The sequence below is a fragment of the Scyliorhinus torazame genome, chromosome 2 (genome assembly GCF_047496885.1).
Source record: "Scyliorhinus torazame isolate Kashiwa2021f chromosome 2, sScyTor2.1, whole genome shotgun sequence".
NCBI classification, from domain to species: domain Eukaryota; kingdom Metazoa; phylum Chordata; class Chondrichthyes; order Carcharhiniformes; family Scyliorhinidae; genus Scyliorhinus; species Scyliorhinus torazame.
The window spans coordinates 23,673,360-23,692,787 of NC_092708.1; the positions used below are offsets into that span (position 1 = coordinate 23,673,360).

The 19,428-nt window shown below is 52.0% G+C and overlaps 1 protein-coding gene across 1 annotated transcript in view; it reads left to right on the forward strand.

Moving 5' to 3' along the window:
* LOC140386825 (protein Wnt-6-like) overlaps positions 1-19,428 on the forward strand; it is a 182,936-nt gene that overhangs the window by 135,374 nt on the left and 28,134 nt on the right. Inside the window, exon 3 of the mRNA XM_072469556.1 lies at positions 13,729-14,030. Coding sequence (XP_072325657.1) covers positions 13,729-14,030 — 302 coding nt within the window. The remainder of the gene's footprint in view (positions 1-13,728; positions 14,031-19,428) is intronic.

Consider the following 19,428-nt stretch of genomic DNA (forward strand, 5'->3'; position numbering starts at 1 on the left):
CAGGGAGTTTGAGATGCCGTGGCAACATGCATGTTACACGCAGGGAGTTTGATATGCTGTGGCAACATGCATGTTGCATGCAGCAAGTCTGAAATGCCATGTCAACATACATGTTGGACCTCCATCTTCTCATATACACCAGGTGGAAACTCCCAAATCTTTATTAACTGAAATCAGCAGTGGTCTATTTTCTGCCTGAGAGCTTCATTTTCTGATTGTGTCACGGGGAAAAAAATGATGCTGGAGCGAAACGCTGAACGAGGGGTTCCGATGGGCTGAGGGGTAGCGAGTTTCGCCCCCTCCCCCTTCAGCTGGCTGTGAAAAAGAATATAAAAATGTTATTTTTTCTTGTTGTTGTTGAAATCCTTTTGCAACTGGAAACCCTGGGCCAGACATAACAATCCTAAGGAGAAACCAGTTTGGAATTTGGCAAGGTTCAGCTGGAGAATGAATTCTATTCAACCTGAAGCTAAATGTGATGTTGTCAAGTGTAGATTACCTAACCAGCCACAAGCCAACACTTAACTCCTGCGCCATCCTTTCTTCGAGACGCGCGGTCCTATTCAACATATTCAACAAGTGCCCGATGATGATGTTACCACTCGCCTTCTGGAAGGGGAGGAAAGAATAGGCAAATCCCTCTCCGTGCTCGCAGCTGATTTTGTAACGCGCGGTTTATTTAACAGGATTTTCTATGTAAATATTCGAAGTGATTAAAAAAAAAAATCACATCAATGTTCTCTCCTGGCGCTTGCTGCAAACGCGTGGCAGGTTGAGGCAGGGACTTGCAGGTAAAATTTGTTTGGAATTTGTGTCCTGAAGGAAAAGAGAACTCATAAGTGTTTTGTATTAACCCAGCCTCACGCCCCCTCTCACACAAGCATGCCTTATTGACAGTGTTGTTCTACCATTGCACCATGCCATTTTTTTTGTATTGAGAAAAAAGTGCATTCTTACCTGTTTACTTAAGCAGGTTAACCCCTTGTGTGCCCCACTTTTATGATGCATGGACTGGGCTACTTTATTAACTCTTGCTGCCTTTCCAATGTACAGACACAACCCTAAAGCTTAGTGTTTCTTTGAAGGGGGGGGGGGGGGATTGTACGTTTTCTCTCCTAAGTCCCAGGCCGCATCTTTTAGGGTGGGCGTTCTTTTTTTTTAAATAAAGGAAGGGCTGAGTTTGGAGAATCCCGTCCATTTCTGGGCTCCAGGCTTTAGGAAGAACGTCAAGCCCTTGGAGGGGGTGCAGAAGGAGATTTACCGGAATGGTCCCTGGGGTGGGGGGACCTCAGTTCACGTGGGGAAAGCTGGGATTTCCCTCCTCCGAGCAGAGAATGGGAAGGGAAGATTTCACAGAGGTGTTCAGAATTTTAAAGGGGTTCTGATTGGGCAAATAAGGTGGAAATGCCCACACTGTCAGGAGGGTTGGTAACCACAGCACGCACATACAAACAAAAATGAGAAAGAAAAATATACACGGAAAAGGATAAATTCACAGGACTTTGGGGAATGGGATATATATGTGGGATAGCCCTTTCAGAGTACCAGCAGGCCCACAATGGGCCAAATAGTCTCATGCTGTGCTATGCAACTCCAGGAGTGTCTTTCTAAACCTCAAGTGATTGCACAAGTCTTCAAAGTCAAATTAAGTGTAGTGAAATGAAAAATGAAAAGTACTAATGCTGCCAGGAAGCATGGCATTCAATTTGTGTACAGGAAGCTCCCACAAACGGCAATGAGATTTTCTTGACCGCCGCATAGCCTGATCTTTATTTTGGTCATGTTACTTTTAAGGGATTTTTTTTCAAAAGTCTTTCATAGGATGTGGCTGTCACCGGCTAGGTCAACATTTATTGCCCATCCCTAATTGCCCTTGAATTGAATGGTTTGCCAGTCATTTCCGAGGGGCATTTAAGAGTCAGTTACATTGCTGTGGATCCTGACTCACATGTAGGCCAGACCTGGGAAAGGACATCAGATTCCCCATTAATGAACCAGATGGGTTCATACAACAGTCGATGATGGTTTCATGGTCATTGTCCGACTCTTAATCCCAGATTTTTTTATTGTGTTCATATTTCACCATCCGCCACGGTGGAATTCAAAGCATTCTTAGAATCATAAAATCATAGAATTTACAGTGCCATTCGGCCCATCGAGTCTGCCCCGGCCCTTACAAAGAGCACCCTACTGAAGGCCACATATCTACCCTATCCGCGTAACCCACTTAACATTTTTTGGACACTAAGGGCAATTTAGCATGGCCAATCCACCTAACCCGCACATCTTTGGACTGTGGGAGGAAACCGGACCACCCGGAGGAAACCCACGCAGGCACAGGGAGAACGTGCAGACTCTGCACACACAGTGGCCCAAGCCAGGAATTGAACCTGGGACCCTGGAGCTGTGAAGCAACTATGCTAACTGTGCTGCCCCCTGAATTGCCCTGGATCTTGGAATTGCTCATCCAGTGACAATACCATTAAACTACTGCCTCCTCTGATATTGAAATATTGACCAAAACATTGCTGCTTTTCTTCTAATGTAGGCAACATCTTATCTGAAAGACAGCACTGCCAACATTGCAGCATTCCCCGTCACTCCATTGAATTGTCAACTGATAAAGTGGCTGGGATTCACCTTCCTTTGAAACTGCCTGGACCTGTAAGCTTCCAGGAAGCTTGTAAAATGCAATAGTCCATGAAATTGACTGTAAACAATGCAGTTCAAAGCTTATAGTCTTCTAGGAATACAAACAGGCCAGAAAAAGTTAAAGGACAATGACATTGACTGTAAAAAAACATTTAAAAGGTTCCCCCACAATAAAGAAATACTTTTCATCTCACAGATCTTTGATTGTGGCATAGTGACAGATTATTTAAAGGGTTTGGGGGTATAGATGGGCACACTTCCATTTTATTATCACAGAACTGTATTTTTGAGATACTGACCGCCTACTTAAAGGGTTTAAAGGCTGCAGATGGGACGAGCACCCAAATGAGCCAAACGAGAAAAGTATTTTCCAACTGCCATTGAGTGGCACATCGGGGTCTTTCTTAGCGACAATGGGAGTCACTCCTATTTTCCCGCTGGTGGGAGTATTTAGTTAAGAGTTGACCACATCGCTGTGTGGGTCTAGGGTCACATGTAGGCCAGACCCGGTTAAGGGTGGCAGATTTCCTTACCTGCGATAGTTTAATGGTCACCATTACCCCAGCTACTGTGGTGGAGATTTGAACCTATCTCCCCAGAGCATTAGCTTAGGCGTTGGATTACTGGTCCTATCCCAGAAAAGACCTTCAATCTGAGCCCCTCCGGCCCAGCACAGGCCCCGGTGACCTCTACCTCCCATGAAGGATGCCTCTCGGCACCCTGGAGGCATTTGTAGCGAGGGTACTGATGCACAATCAATTGAACAAAGACTAGAGTTGGATACAACTGAGGCTTTATTGCTCTAAGATGTGTGGCCTCCCACAGCAGCTGGCGAAATGGCTGCTGAATGGAGGACACACATATTTATACTCTGCCTACTGGACGGAGCCAACAGGCAGGGACTACCAGCGAACCTGTAGTACAGGTCCTACCTTACATCACCTAATACAGGTGCAACAGTGGTTTACCACATTCACCCCCTGTTAAAACTGAGTCCGGCGGGGGTGGTGGAGAACTATATACAGCAATGAATTTATATTTGCAGTATTTGATCAGAAAAAAAATGTCTTTTGAAGTCCGGTGCCAGTTAGAGATTGAACCGGTCTGGTGCCTTGATGTTCCGCTGGGAGCGACGTAGCGGTGGCGACGATGTTGGCCTGATGTTCGGTGACTCCGGGAGTGTGCCTAAATCCTCTTCATCCTCGGGCGTGGGCAGGGGAAGGACGGATGGTCCTGGTAGGGTTAATGCTGGGAGCGCCGGGGGAGGGGAGGGTGGTGCAGGGCCAGAGAGGTGTGTGTGTGTGGAACCTGCTGGTGCCAGGTCCCTGAGGCAGACAGTATCTTGGCGGCCGTCGGGGTACGCCACGTAGGCATACTGGGGTTGGCATGGAGCAATTGCACCCTTTCCACCAACGGGTCCGCCTTGTGGAGTCGGACGCGCCTACGGAGCAGGACTGGTCCTGGAGCTGCAAGCCAAGTCGGGAGCGACCCCCCGGATGTGGACTTCCTGGGGAAGGCAAAAAGATGTTCATGGGCTGTGACGTTAGTAGCGGTGCACAGCAGTGACCGAATGGAGTGGAGTGCATCAGGGAGGACCTCCTGCCAGCGAGAGGCCAGGAGGTTCCTGGACCGTAGGGCCAGTTGGACGGCCCTCCATACCATCCCGTTCGCCCTCTCTACCTGTCCATTTCCCCGGGGGTTATAGCTGGTCGTCCAGTTGGAGGCTATACCCTGCTGAGCAGGAACTGACGCAGCTCATTGCTCATGAATGAGGATCCCCTGTCACTGTGGATATAGGCGGGAAAACCGAACAGAGCGAAGATAGTGTTTAGGGATTTGATGACGGTGGTATTTGTCATTTCGGGGCATGGGATGGCGAAGTGGAACCTGGAGTACTCCGACCACACTGAGAATATACGTGTTTCGGTCAGTGGAGGGGAGGGGCCCTTTGAAATCCATGCTGAGGCGTTCAAAGGGGCGGGGGGCCTTCACCTGGCACGCACAATCCAGCCGGTAGAAGTGCGGCTTGCACTCCGCACAGACCTGGCAGTCCCCGGTGATTGTCTGTACATCCTCGACGGAGTAGGGCAGGTTGCGGGGCTTTATGAAATGGTACAACCGTGTGACTCCCGGGTGACAAGGGCTGTCGTGCAGGGCCCGGAGTCGGTCTACTTGTGCGCTGGCACATGTACCTCGGGATAGGGCTTCTGGGAGCTCGTTGAGTTTGCCGGGGCGATACAAAATCTCGTAATTATAGGTGGAGAGCTCGATCCTCCACCGCAAGATTTTATCATTTTTGATCTTGCCCCGCTGTGTGTTATTGAACATGAAGGCTACCGACCGGTGGTCAGTGAGGAGAGTGAATCTCCTGCCAGCCAGGTAATGCCTCCAATGCCGCACAGCTTCAACGATAGCTTGGGCCTCTTTTTCGACGGATGAGTGCCGAATTTCTGAGGCATGAAAGGTGCGGGAAAAGAATGCCATGGGTCTGCCTGCCTGATTGAGGGTGGCGGCTAGGTCGACGTCTGATGCGTCGCTCTCTACTTGAAAGGGCAGTGTCTCGTCTACTGCGTGCGTCCCGGTCTTGGCGACATCGGCTCTGATACGGGCGAAGGCCTGCTGTGTCTTGGCCGTCAGGGGAAAATGGGTGGACAGAATGAGTGGGCGGGCCTTGTCCACATAGTTTGGGACCCACTGTGCGTAGTACGAGAAGAATCCGAGGCAGCGTTTGAAGGCCTTGGTGCAGTGAGGGAGGGGAAGCTCCATGAGGGGGCGCATGCGGTCCGGATCGGGCCCCAGAACCCTGTTCTGGACCACATAGCCGAGTATGGCTAAGCGGGTCGTGCTAAACATGCACTTCTCCTTGTTGTAGGTGAGGTTGAGGAGAGTGGCGGTGTGGAGAAATTTGGCAAGTTTGGCATCGTGGTCCTGCTGGCCATGGCCGCAGATGGTGACGTTGTCTAGGTACAGGAAGGTGGCCCGCAAACCGCACCGGTTGACCATTCGTTCCATCTCCCTTTGGAAGACCGAGACCCCGTTAATGACGAAGGGAACCCTGAGGAAGTAATAGAGGTGGCCGTCTGCCTCGAAGGCAGTGTATGGACGGTCCGATTTACGAAAGGGGAGCTGGTGGTAGGCGGATTTGAGGTCTACCGTTGAGAAGACCCAGTACTCTGCAATCTGATTGACCATATCAGCTATGCATGGGAGGGGTACGCATCGAGCTGCGTGTACCGGTTGATGGTCTGGCTGTAGTCCACCACCATTCTGTGTTTTTCCCCAGTTTTAATGACTACCACTTGGGCTCTCCAGGGGCTGTTGCTGGCCTCGGTAATGCCCTCCCGAAGTAGCCGCTGGACCTCGGACCTGATGAAGGTCCTGTCCTGGGTGCTGTACCGTCTGCTCCTGGTGGTGACGGGTTTGCAATCCGGGGTTAGATTGGCAAAGAGGGAAGGCGGATCGACCTTTAGGGTCGCGAGGCCGCACACAGTGAGGGGTGGTAGGGGCCCGCCGAATTTGAGGGTTAGGCTCTGGAGGTTACACTGGAAGTCCAGGCCGAGTAGTAGGGCAGCGCAGAGGTTAGGGAGGACGTAGAGGCGGAAGCCGCTGAATTCTACGCCCTGAACCGTGAGTGCGACCGTGCAGAACCCCTGGATCGCGACGGAATGGAATCCGGAGGCCAGGGAAATTCTTTGGTTGGCGTGGTGTACCGCGAGGGAGCAGCGCCTTACCGTATCCGGGTGTATGAAGCTTTCGGTGCTCTCGGAGTCCAGCAGGCAAGATGTCACGTGGATGTTGATTTTCATACTGTGGCCAGGTTGTGCGAACGAGACTGGTCGATCGTCACTGAGGCAAGTCGTGGTCGGTCGTCGCTGATGTCGGATGATGGGGAACCTGGGGGGCCCAGGTCCTGGAATGCTGTCGGTGTCCATGTCCCGTGGTGGAGACAAGATGGCGGTGCCTGAAGATCCTGCGGGGGACAAAATGGCGGCGGCCATGGGCCGCACGTTGCGGGGGTTGGACAAAGTGGTGGCGTCCATGGGCCGCACGTGGACTGAGGGGGAGAAGATGGCGGCGCCCACTGATCATGCGTGGCCCCGGGAGGTGAAGATGGCGGCGCCCACTTGCCGCAGTGGTCTGGGGAGATGAAGATGGCAGCGCCCATTGTGTGTAGGCTAGGGGGGTGGGGGTGATAGTGGCGACCCGCGGCGAAGTGCCCCTTTTTGACGCAAGCCTTGCAAAGGGCAGCGCGGGCCGGGCAGCGTTGGCGAGGGTGCTTCTGCTGGCCGCAGAAATAACATCGGGGACCCCCGGGGTGCGCGGGCTGGCGTGTGGGGCAGGTGTACTGGCTGGGTAAGGCCCCTGCTGGGGCGGCAGTCTGTGGGGTCCACGAGGGATAGGAGGGGTGGGCCGCGCGGCTGGTGTGGTAGGCCTGAATGTTACGTGAGGCGACCGTCATGGAGAGCGCTCGCTTCTTTGTTTCAGCTGGGTCGATCGTGGCCCCTTCTACCAGTCTTTGGCGTATGAGGTCCGACCCAATCCCCGTTACGAACGCGTCCCGCATAAGAAGGTTAGAATGTTCGGTGGCCGTAATGGCCTGACAGTCACAGTCGCGGACGAGTGGGATTAGGGCCCGCCAGAAATCTTCTATGGACTCACCAGGGAGTTGAGAGCGAGTGGCGAGTACGTGCCTGGTGAAGAGCGTGTTCGTTTTCTGTGCGTAGTTTTCTTAGAGAAGCGCCATGGCGTCGGCATAGTTCGGGGCGTCCTGGATCAGCGGAAACACGCTGGAGCTCAACCTTGAGTCCAGGATCTGTATCTTCTGAGCCTCCGGAACAGGGGTGGTCGCTGAGTTGATGTACCCCTCGAAGCAAGCTAGCCAGTGATTAAAGTCCTTTTTGGCGTCGATTGATTGCGGATCCAGCTGCAGGCAACCTGGTTTGATTCGGAGGTCCATCTTATAGAAAATCTTAGAGCAATAAATTGAGGCACGATCAAGTGAACAAAGGCTTCAATTGGAATCAATTGGATACAAGTGAGGCTTTATTGCTCTAAGATGTGTGGCCTCCCACAGCAGCTGGCGAAATGACTGCTGAATGACACGCATATTTATACTCCGCCTACTGGGTGGAGACAGCAGGCAGGGACTACCGGCGAACTTGTAGTACAGGTCCTACCTTACATCATCTAATACAGGTGCAACAGTGGTTTACCACAGGTACTTAACCCTTTGCTATCCCTCAGACTGCAAGGTGTGCCTGCCAAGGGGCTGGGCCTGAAGGAGAGAATTGGGGGGGTGCTGAAGGAGTGGATGGGGGCAGGTGAGAGGGGGGAGCTGAAGGAGTGGATGGGGTGATGGGAGAGCTAAAGGGAGACTGGGGGTGGGGCCCTTGCCAACGATTTGGGGAGGACCTTGCCGGCGATCTGCCCGGGGAGTGCTGCAGCAGTAGTCTGAGATTGGGGCGCCCTTTAAAAAAGGTGGCCTGGTCTCTGAGGAGCGGGTTCTGTCAGAGTGGTTAGGTCCCGCCCTTCTCAGGTCCAGAGAGAACCCCAGTATGCCATTGGATGGCACTGAAAACCCGATTGCGGGTAAAGTCTTTTCTAAGTGCCGTTGAGTGGCACGTCGGGGTCTTTCTTAGCGGCAATGGGATTCACTCCTATTTTCCCGCTGGTGGGAGTATTTAGTTAAGAGTCAACCACATTGCTGTGTGGGCCTAGGGTCACATGTAGGCCAGACCGGTTAAGGGTGGCAGATTTCCTTACCTGCGATAGTATCATGGTCACCATTACCCCAGCTGCTGTGATGGAGATTTGAACCTACCTCCCCAGAGCATTAGCTTGGGCGTTGGACTACTGGTCCCATGACACCACACCGCCACCAGCACACCACTGTCCATGCCACCGTCTCCCCATGGCAGCACCTGTGGAGAGAAACAGCGATAACTGTTCAGGTTACTAACGTTCCATCAGAAGTGAAGAAGGAAATACAACTAAGAACTCAAGTGAAGGTGTGTGATAGGGTGGAGGGCAGGAGAGATTAACTCGAACTGAAGATTTGATGATGCAAAAGGCAAAGAGAGTGGTAACGGGTACAGTAAGGAGACAAAGGTTGTGTCCAGATGAGGAATAAATGGCTGGATCGCAACCGACTGAATGGAACTTGAAAGGATAAACAAGCCACCGTTAAAGAAAAATGGAGGAGTTCCACAAAGCGGTCACCCAGACTAGGTTCGGCCTCCCCCGCCGTGGCATTTTCACTAAACTAGTAATCCAGAGACTGTGGGACTCTGGGGACCCGTGTTCGAATCCCACTACGGCAGATGGTAGAATTTGAATTGAATAAAAGTCTGGAACTAAAAATCTAATGTTGACCATTGGCAATTGTTGTAAAAAAAACAGCTGGTTCTCTAATGTCCTTTAGGGAAGGAAATCCGCTGTCCTTACCTTACATATTGAGGTTTGGCTGCCAGCCCAGGAATCCATTAGTCTGTTGAAACACCAATGAACCAAATTTGGTTGATGGAGCTAAGATAGAGATCGAGCATGATTTAAATGAAGAAACGTGAGAGGCTAAATGGCTTCTACCTGTTTCTATTTCCTATTAGTTAAGAATTTTAGTTGTAGTCCTTCAGGATGTAGAAAGATGAAGGTCTAATTGTTCCAGGATTCCTCTTAAAAAAGTGGCTTGTTTTAATCTCCCTGTCTTCAACTATTCTCCGCTGTGGTTTAGTTCTGCTTGCTGGCCCCTCCCTTCCTCAATACCCTATGGGCTAAATATTCTGCTAGGGGCGGGGTTTCCATCGCCCTCCAACATAAACATTGGTGACAAACCCACCTCTACTTGATTGGCTGGCCCCACATCCATTTAATGGCCATTGGGCCTTATACCGTCTTCGAGGAAGTTCCGCCTCCGGGATCTGTCGCCCGATCAGAGGGCCAGCAGCTCTCTGGCCTAAGCTGCGCCACCGGGAGCAGTGGCCACTATTGGAACTTCAGGCAGGCCCAACAAGGAAACCCCATTAACGCCCGGGCATAAAGGTGAGTCTAGGGTCTCGCCAGGACCAGGTTGGCAGGCCTGGGCGAGGGGATTAGGGTCTTGAGCCATAAGAGTGAGGGGTTGAGGGGAAGCCGGGGTGAGGGGAAGGGAGAATTCCCTTGGTGTGGGGCCCGCAGTCCGCACCGTGCGTCCCGAGGATGGATGTGTTGGCCGACTAACGGCTGGAGCATGGGGGCTGGTCATGTGATGAGATCTCCAGGAATATATTTGATCGCAGTTGGCAGTGGAGGCGGGGCATGGCCCCTCCTGCATGGGTCAATCCAGGGCAGGTCTGGTGTCACAGCCATTGTGCCAAATGTAGGCCCCCACCCACCTTCCATCCCACCCTGTGGGGGTGGAGGGGTGTAAAATTCTGCCCTATTTAATGGGACACCCTCGACTGCACTTGGCCCATGTGTAAATGTGCACGCACTGGCAGTGGTTAGCACAGTTGCTTCACAGCTCCAGGGTCGCAGGTTCGATTCCCGGCTTGGGTCACTGTATGTGCGGAGTCTGCAACGTTCGCCCCGTGTTGTGCGTGGGTTTCCTCCGGGTGCTCCGGTTTCCTCCCACAAGTCCCGAAAGATGTGCAGGTTAGGTGTATTGGCCGCGCTGAATCGCCCCTTCGTGTCCAAAAAGGTTAGCTGGGGGTCACGGAGACAGGGTGGTGGTGTGGGCTTAAGTAGGGTGCTCTTTCCAAGGGTTGGGGGAGACGAGATGGGCCGAATGGCCTCCTTCTGCACTGTGGATTCTATGATTCTATGGCGAGGGGTGAACTGCAGTTGGTGGGGGTGGGTGGGGGTCCGGGGGGAGGATGCATCATCACTGACCTGCAGTAAAGGGAAAGGAAAGGGACAGGGGTTCTGTGCGGCGATTGTGTTGGAAGAGGGAGGAGGGTGGGGAGGGGGGTTGTGGAGGGGGGCGGCGAGCGGGGGAACTGCAGTGTTCAAACTGCAGACTGTCTGGCTCCTGCCAACTAATCACTCACTCACACTGAGTTCCCAGGTGCTACTTAAAAGGGTTCCACTGTACTTAAGTCACCTTATCAATATACCAGAGTTAATGGCACGGGTGCACCAGAGGCTATCCTTACATGTCCCGTTCAGGAGGAATTGGCATATCCTGCTCGCCGACCCTTGACCCCATCCATTTTTCACGTCTTGAAAAATGTGTGTTTAGGACTACGAGCAGGTTTGTACCCGTTCCTCCTCCATCGCTGTTTATTCCTGGGCTCCAATTACAAAAAGGGGGCCATCATTGATATCGGCATCCGCTCATTTGTAGTGTCAGACTTTTATCTTCGGGCCTGGCTAAAACATGTTTCAGGCAGGGCCAATGCCTGGCTAAGCACCAGGGAACAGTGCACCGACATGGGAAGATGCCAGCTTGTTTGGGCTTTATTCTTTCCCTTCCCTTCCCCACACCCTCCTCGCACCATCCCTTTGACGATGGGGAATAAATGTTGATATTTAAGATTCGTGGCTCGGGTAGGCACTCGGAGAGCGAGAAGAATTCTGTACTTCCTGGGGCGCAACACAGTCTCAGGCCAACACACACTGTCTGGATCGAGGGTTCAAGTCAAGGTCACGTCAGTCAGGCTGATTTTTAGCCTGGGGGACAATGAGAGGGGATGAAATCTCACAAGGTACCTTCACACCAAAGGAGATCAAGCGACCGACGGTGGGGGAGGGGAGTCAAACGAAGGAACTGGAGGCATTGAAAGTCTCACAAAGCGGCGCACCTCCTGATGAGCCTGGGGGCTTGTCTGTTTTTGCAAAGTAAGTGATAGGGACCCCAAACCCTGTTGTAGGAATCCACACTGGATCTTTGAGGTATGATAATGGAGCCTAGAAATCGTACTGGTACCGAGAATAGGGAGCACAGAATTGGGAGGAAAGGTTGAAGCTGTCTCCTCTCGAGAAGAGAGAACTCAGGGAATCATTTTTATTCTTTTTATTGGGATGTTGATGTTGTCGGCAAGGTCAGCGTTTAGTGCCCGTCCCTCATTGCAACAACGGAGAGCCTTGTTGTGGGCCCGGAGTCACGTGTAGGCCAGGACCGGGTAAGGATGTGTGAACCAGATGAGATTCTCCGAATTTACGAATCGGGAGCGGACGAAGGCCACTCGGCCCATCGAGCCTGCTCCGCCATTCAATAAGATCGTGGCTGATCTGATTGTGACCTCAACCCCACACTCCTGCCCAGGGGTTGGCTGGGGGCGGTCGCGGATGGGGTCCATGATGGGGTGGCCGTCGGCAGGATCCACGATGCATAGGGGGGTGGGCCGCGCGGTCTGGTGCAGAGGCCTGTACGTTGCGTGAGGCGACCATAAGCGAGAGGACTAGTTTTTTGATCGCCGCGAGGTCAAGCGTGGCCCCTTCTAAGGGGCGCTGGCGAATGTAGTCAGACCCTACGCCGTAACATACGCGTCTCTCATCAGCCGGTTTGAATGTTCAGTGGCCGAAACGGCCTGGCAGTCACAGTCTCTCACTAGGGCGAGCAAGACTCACCGGGAAGTTGGTGCCGCGTGGACAGGACATGCCTGACGATTTTATTGGTCCGCTGAGCGTAGTTCTCCTTCAGTAGCGCCATGGCTTCTGCGTAGGTCGGCGCATCCTGGACGAAGGGAAAAATGTTGGGGCTCAGTCGCGTGTATAGAATCTGGAGCTTCTGTGCTTCTGGGATTGGGTCTGGCGCAGACCCGATGTATGCTTCAAAACAGGCTAGCCAATGTTGGAAGTCCTTTTTGGCGTTGTCTGCTTGACGATGCAGCTGCATGCGATCTGGCTTGATGCGGAGGTCCATCTCTCAAAATCTCTGTGTAATAAATTGATGCACTATCAATTACTACGAGACGAGAGTAGAAGTAATCCAGGCTTTATTACACAGAGATGTGTGGCCTCCGACAGCAGCTGCCGAAATGGCTGCAGTTCGGAGAGCACACACATTTATACTCCGCCTTCTGGGCGGAGCCAGCAGGTAGGGATCTACCCCCGTACCTGTAGTACAGGGGCCTTACCGTAAAACCCATATATACAGTATAATACATCAGTGGTGACTACCACACCCACCCCGGATAACCTGTCGCCCCCTTGTTACAACAATCGTTGCTAATTTCACGGCAACCATTACCGAGACTAGCTTTCAATTCTAGATCTGTTAATCAACTTCATTTAAATTCCACCAGCTGCGGTATATTTTGAACCTGTGTTCCTAAACCATTAAAACTGGACCCCTGGATTACGAGTCCAGTGACATTACCACTGTTCTCCCACAGTCCAAAAATGTGCAGGTTAGGTGGATTGGCCATGCTAAATTGCCCTTGGTGTCCAAAATTGCCCTTAGTGTTGGGTGGGGTTACTGTGTTATGGGGATAGGGTGGAGGTGTTGACCTTGGGTAGGGTGTTCTTTCCATTCGATGGGCCGAATGGCCTCCTTCTGCACTGTAAATTCTATGATAATCTATGATTAATCTAGGACAAAGGTTCGGCACAACATCGTGGGCCGAAGGGCCTGTTCTGTGCTGTATTTTTCTACGTGCTATGTTCTATAAAGCCATCTCTCGCATTATGAACGGCGCTACCCCACCCCTTGATCATTTGTGCCTATCCCTCCTGAATGTTGAATACCCTTTAATGTTCACTTCCCAGCCTTGGTCGCCCTGCAGCCATGTCTGTGTAATGACAATTAAAACGTACCTGTTTACTTCCAATTCTGCAAACAAATCATCTACCTTTTGGCAAATTCACCCGGGAAAAGCAGTTTTCTCCCTTACACGAGGACTTCAAGACGCTATTTGCATCTAAATTACGTTTTTCACAAACTCAGTGCTTCCAAAGCATCGCACAGTCCATGAAAGTGTGGTTGTTGCCGTAGTGACTGAAACAGGACAGTCAGTTTACGCACAGCAAGCTTCCACAAACTGTGCTGGATCGTCAGTCCCGCTATCTCATTATGTGACACATGAAACTTACTGTTTTATTTATTAACCCCTTACAATCTGTGCTCTTCACCCCTCCCTCGCCACCCACACCCCACAGATATCCGGGAGACGGCCTTCGTGTACGCCATTACCTCGGCTGGCGTGACGCATGCTGTGACGCAGGCATGCAGCATGGGCGAGCTGCTGCAGTGCGGCTGCGACAGGTCCAGGAGCCGCTCGCCTCCCCTTCCCACCGTGGGAACCAGGGCCGAGGGCACGGCCTGGGAGTGGGGGGGCTGCGGCGACGACGTGGACTTTGGCTACGAGAAGTCCAAGCAGTTCATGGACGCCAGGCGGAAAAAGGGTAAGAGCGACATCCGGACACTGGTGGACCTGCACAACAATGAAGCCGGCAGGCTGGTGAGTTCTCGTTTTGCGTCTCTCTATCTTCGGGCTGCTCCTCTTTGACTGGTGTTTGACTTTGCGTTTGGTTTGACAGGAGACGCATTCACCCTCACCCTGGCCTGCCAATGCACAGCGTCACAGTGAGACATGGGATCATTGTCGAGTCCCTAAAGCACGATGGCTTTAATAATAATAATCGTTGCTGCCACAAGTCGGCTTGCATTAACACTGCAATGAAGTTACTGTGAAAAGCCCCTAGTCGCCACATTCTGGCACCTGTTCGGGTACACTGAGTGAGAATTAAGAATGTCCAATTCACCAATCAGCACGTCTTTCGGGACTTTTTTTTTTACATAGAATTTACAGTGCAGAAGGAGGCCATTCGGCCCATCGAGTCTTGGAAAGAGCACCCTACCCAAGGTCAACACCTCCACCCTATCCCTATCCCCATAACCCAGTAACCCCACCCAACACTAAGGGCAATTTTGAACACTAAGGGCAATTTCTGATGGCCAATCCACCTAACCTGCACATCTTTGGACTGTGGGGGGAAACCGGAGCACCCGGAGGAAACTCACGCAGACACGGGGAGAACGTGCAGACTCCGCACAGACAGTGACCCAAGCCGGAATCGAACTTGGGACCCTGGAGCTGTGAAGCAATTGTGCTATCCACTGTGCTACCGTGCCACCCCTACGATGAGAGCTGTACAAATCCCTGGTTAGTAACCACTTGGAATACAGTGGACACCACAACTCAGAAAGGATATATTGACCTTCGCATCTCTTCTCCAAAACCTTAACTCTTTCTCCATTGTCAATGTATTCAAAAAGTTATAAAAGTCACACCCACCATTGGGATCAAAGGAGGGCCGATGGAGCCAAGGCACGGATCAATCAGCAACTAATTGAACGATGGGTTCAAGGGGCTGGCCGGCCTCTTCGCATACCTGCGGAAGTTGGAAGCCAATCTATTCTCTGAGAGTCTGTCTGGCATTCCTGCTTCGGTGTCTCCTGGAGGAGCATTACCGGCAGATCACTCGCCCACTCTTTCACTTGCTGATGGGGTACAGGCTATACGCAAATCATACTCCAATCATAGCTTCCTTAACTATCTGCTGGTTGAGGCCAGCTAACCGAACAGTGGCTAGGGAAACGGAGGGACAATATTTCCTGCGAAGCAAGACAGAGAAATGGTCATTTTTGTCTTTACAAAGATGCTGCGTTGCTCTCTGTGATGCTTAGGGAGGTTTTAGCAAATTACATTTCCTGTGATGTGAGAGGTGGGCTCAATCACAGGTATGATGGGCTGAATGCCCTCCTCGCGCACCGTGTGATTATGATACGCAAGGGGCTCCTTTATGTATCAATGATCAGGTGTGCTCAGTCATTGTTTGTGGGCATCGCCCTCATCGAGTGGATGGAAATCTGGTGGAACAGTTTCAAGGTATTTGCGGCGCATGAACAGGCCATGGCGTTTAGCTTCCTCTCGAGCTTCCCCTCCCACTCTACTCCATCTCCACCCCCCCCCATCAATACATCCTTCTACTCCTTTCTCCCTCGTGCACTGATCTATCGCTTCCCCCTTACATACGTCAGTGACATTTGCCACAACTACCCCCTGCCTTAGTGAGTTCCACATTCTCACCACTCGCCGAGTAAGGAGGTTTCTCCTGAATCCTGCAGTCGGATTTATCAGAGGCCGTCTCACATCGCTGCTCCCCAGTTCTGGCCTCACCTGCAAGGGGCTGGTTTAGCACAGTGGGCTAAATAGCTGGCTTTGAAAGCAGACCAAGGCAGGCCAGCAGCACGGTTCAATTCCTGTACCAGCCTCCCCAAACAGGTGCCGGAATGTGGCGACTAGGGGCTTTTCACAGTAACTTCATTTGAAGCCTACTTGTGACAATCAGCGATTTTCATTTTTCATTTTTTTCCCCCAAGTGGAAACATCTTTCTTACGTCTGCCGCACCAAATCTTTTCAGTTGCACGTTTATTAACGGTGTTCAAGAGGCATCTCGACAAACACATGGATAGGATGGGTATAGAGGGATACGGCACTTGGAACTGATGAGGGTTTTGGCCAAGGGTGGTATCATGACCGGTACAGGCTTGGAGGGCCGAAGGGCCTGTTCTAGTGCTGTATTGTTCTTTGTTCTTTGCGATCAGTGGGTGGCAGTCTGGTAGAGGAACATAGAACATACAGTGCAGAAGGAGGCCATTCGGCCCATCGAGTCTGCACCGACCCACTTAAGCCCTCACTTGCACCCTATCCCTGTAACCCAATAACTCCTCCTAACCTTTTTTGGACTCTCAGGGCAATTTATCACGGCCAATCCACCTAACCTGCATGTCTTTGGACTGTGGGAGGAAACCGGAGCACCCGGAGGAAACCCACGCAGACATGGGGAGAACGTGCAGACTCCGTGCAGACAGTGACCCAGCAGGGAATCGAACCTGGGACCCTGGCGCTGTGAAGCCACAGTGCTATCCACTTGTCCTACCGTGCTGCCCACAATCTGTGACAGCGGGTGGGAGATACACTCTTCCCGGGCAGCACAGGGAAGGGTGACCCTACTCTTTGTGCTGCGTGGCGCTATAATAAATGCAGGCTACGCTACGGCCTATGAGAGCAACCAATAAAAAAGGTGCAGACGGAGGCCGGGCAGCTTTTTCCACTGATCTTGGTCTGGTGGACCCTGCACAGTTTTTGTGGAATCCGCTCATTATTTAATCGCCTGAAGGGTCAGAGAGACTTTGCTGCAGTTAAACCTTCCAAGAAGAATAAAGCTACATGGATATGTACTTCCACCCTGGGCCCTGAAGGTAATCCCAAGATATTAATCTAACATTAACAACTGACATTATTCAATGCCGGCCAGCTACATTCCTCAGATGACATTACCATGGCCCCATCATGTCCCATTCAATGTTGGGTAATTTCTGTCAACTCTCATACCCATCAATCCTGTCCTTAAGTAGCTATCCGTACTTTCTTCAGTTTCACATTTGTGTGGAAGCAACGTATATTCTCTAAACCTCAGTCTCCTTCTAGGTGTGTTAAACTTCACAGTTCTATTCTCCAGTTCACTGACTGGAGTTTAGGTTCAATAATGTTGCCTGTAGCAAAAGTGTCTGTGCCCCCTCTGTAACCTTTCAGTAACAGAAGGAAAGTTGTCTCAGCGGCAGCTATCTCACCTCTCCGCTGGAAGGTTCAGGGTCCTGCGCCAGAGACTTGAGGACTCAGCTCAGGGTGCCACTCCTGTGCAGTACTGAGGGAGTGCTGTCCTGTCCACGGCACTGTCTCTTAAATGAGATGATAAACCACGCCCCTGTCCGCCTCCTCCTTTGCGGGCAGCACGGTAGCACAAGTGGACAGCACTGTGGCTTCACAGCGCCAGGGTTCCAGGTTCGATTCCCGGCTTGGGTCACTGTCTGTGCAGAGTCTGCACGTTCTCCCCGTGTCTGCGTGGGTTTCCTCCGGGTGCTCCGGTTTCCTCCCACATTCCAAAGACGTGCAGGTTAGGTGGATTGGCCGTGAGAAATTGCCCTTAGTGACCAAAAAGGTGAGGAGGGGTTTTAATGGGTTACGGGGATAGGGTGGAAGTGAGGGCTTAAGTGGGTCGGTGCAGATTCGATGGGCCGAATGGCCTCCTTCTGCACTGGATGTTCTATGTAAGTGGTTTACTATTTGAAAGAGGAACGGGGGCAGTTTCCCCAGTACCCTGGCCACCATTGCTAAAGGGCAGGTTACCCTGTCGTCATCTCATTATAATTTCTGGGACCTTGCTGTGTACAAATTAGCTGTGGAATTTCCTGGGTTTTGAAAGTGACTCCGCTTCAAAGAATACTTCATTGACTGTAAAGCAGTTTGGAATCTCTTGATTGCTGAAGTCTTGAAAGGGTCGACATAAATGCAAGTCTTTCTTTTCCTATCTATCTCTGTTTAACAATTCTGTCTGTCTGTCTCCCTATGATCTGTCTATTGATCTGTCAGTTTCTAACTAGATTCATGTATCAACCACAAACATTTAGTGATAAGTCAAATGGGTCAATATGAAAAACCTTTCCGCTAGCCAGACATGGGTGGATGGATTGATTTACGGACGGACAGACAGACAGATGCACAGGCGGATAGACAGGTAGATGGACAGACAGGCACAAAGACAGACAGACACACACACACACACACAACAGGCAGGCACACAGATGGGTAAGGCAGCAGGCAGTAAGACAGACAGACAGATAAACAACAGACAGGCAGGCAGGCACACAACAGGCAGGCAGGAACACAACAGACAGGCAGGCAGGCAGGAACACAACAGACAGGCAGGCAGGCAGGAACACAACAGACAGGTAGGCAGGCAGAAGTACCGACAGGCAGCATGGTAGGACAGTGGTTAACACAATGGCTTCACAGCGTCAGGGACTCAGGTTTGATTCCCGGCTTGGGTCACTGTCTGTGCGGAGTCTGCACGTTCTCCCCGTGTCTGCGTGAGTTTCCTCCGGGTGCTCCGGTTTCCTCCCACAAGTCCCGAAAGACATGGGCATCCCAACGGCGAAATCGCAGCCGGCGCCAGGGCGGACAATCCAGTTTGACGTCGGAATGGGGCCCGGCGCCGGTTCGGCAATTCTCCGGGTACCGAAAAGCGCCGTCACCGGGGAGTACGCCATTGCCAGAGGTCCGCTCCGACATCCTCCGCCCCCGACCGGCCAAGTTCCCGACGGCGTGGAACTAACCTGGTATTGCCGGGCGGGGTACTCGCGTGGCGGCTGCGGACTCAGTCCGCGGCCGCCCTGGCCGGGGGTGGTTCGATCAGAGGTCAGAGGGGGCCTTACAGGCGGCCGGAGAATGATTGTGCGGGGTTTGAGGGTCGGGCGCGCGGCCGATTGGGGGTCTCTTTTTCGGTTCCAGGTCCGCGGTCTGTGTCCGCCATGGAGCTCGGCACGGCCTCTGGAGGCCATCGCCGTGCGCATGCGTGGCCTCCGACCCGGAAGTGCGGGGGCCCGTATCTGCAGCAAAAGCTACGAGATTTACTCTGGGTCCATGCTAGCCCCCTGCAGGGCTGGGAATTCATGTCCAGGATTTTCCCAGGATTTTCAGCAGTAAATCTCCCCGGTTTTGACACTGGCGTGGGGACATACTCTGAATAATGGAGAATCCAGCCCGTGCGATGAGGTAACTTGGACATTCTGAATTCTCCCTCTGTGTATCCGAACAGGCGTAGTAATGTGGCGACTCGGGGATTTTCACAGTAACTTCATTGCAGTGTTAATGTAAGCCTACTTGTGACAATAATAAAGATTATTATTAAAGAAAAGACTCTAGGATCGAAAGTTAAGCTCATGGATCTTTGATTGACACGCAAGGAGGACCCTCTAAGTGCCCCTAACGTTCACCGGTATGGTTACACCC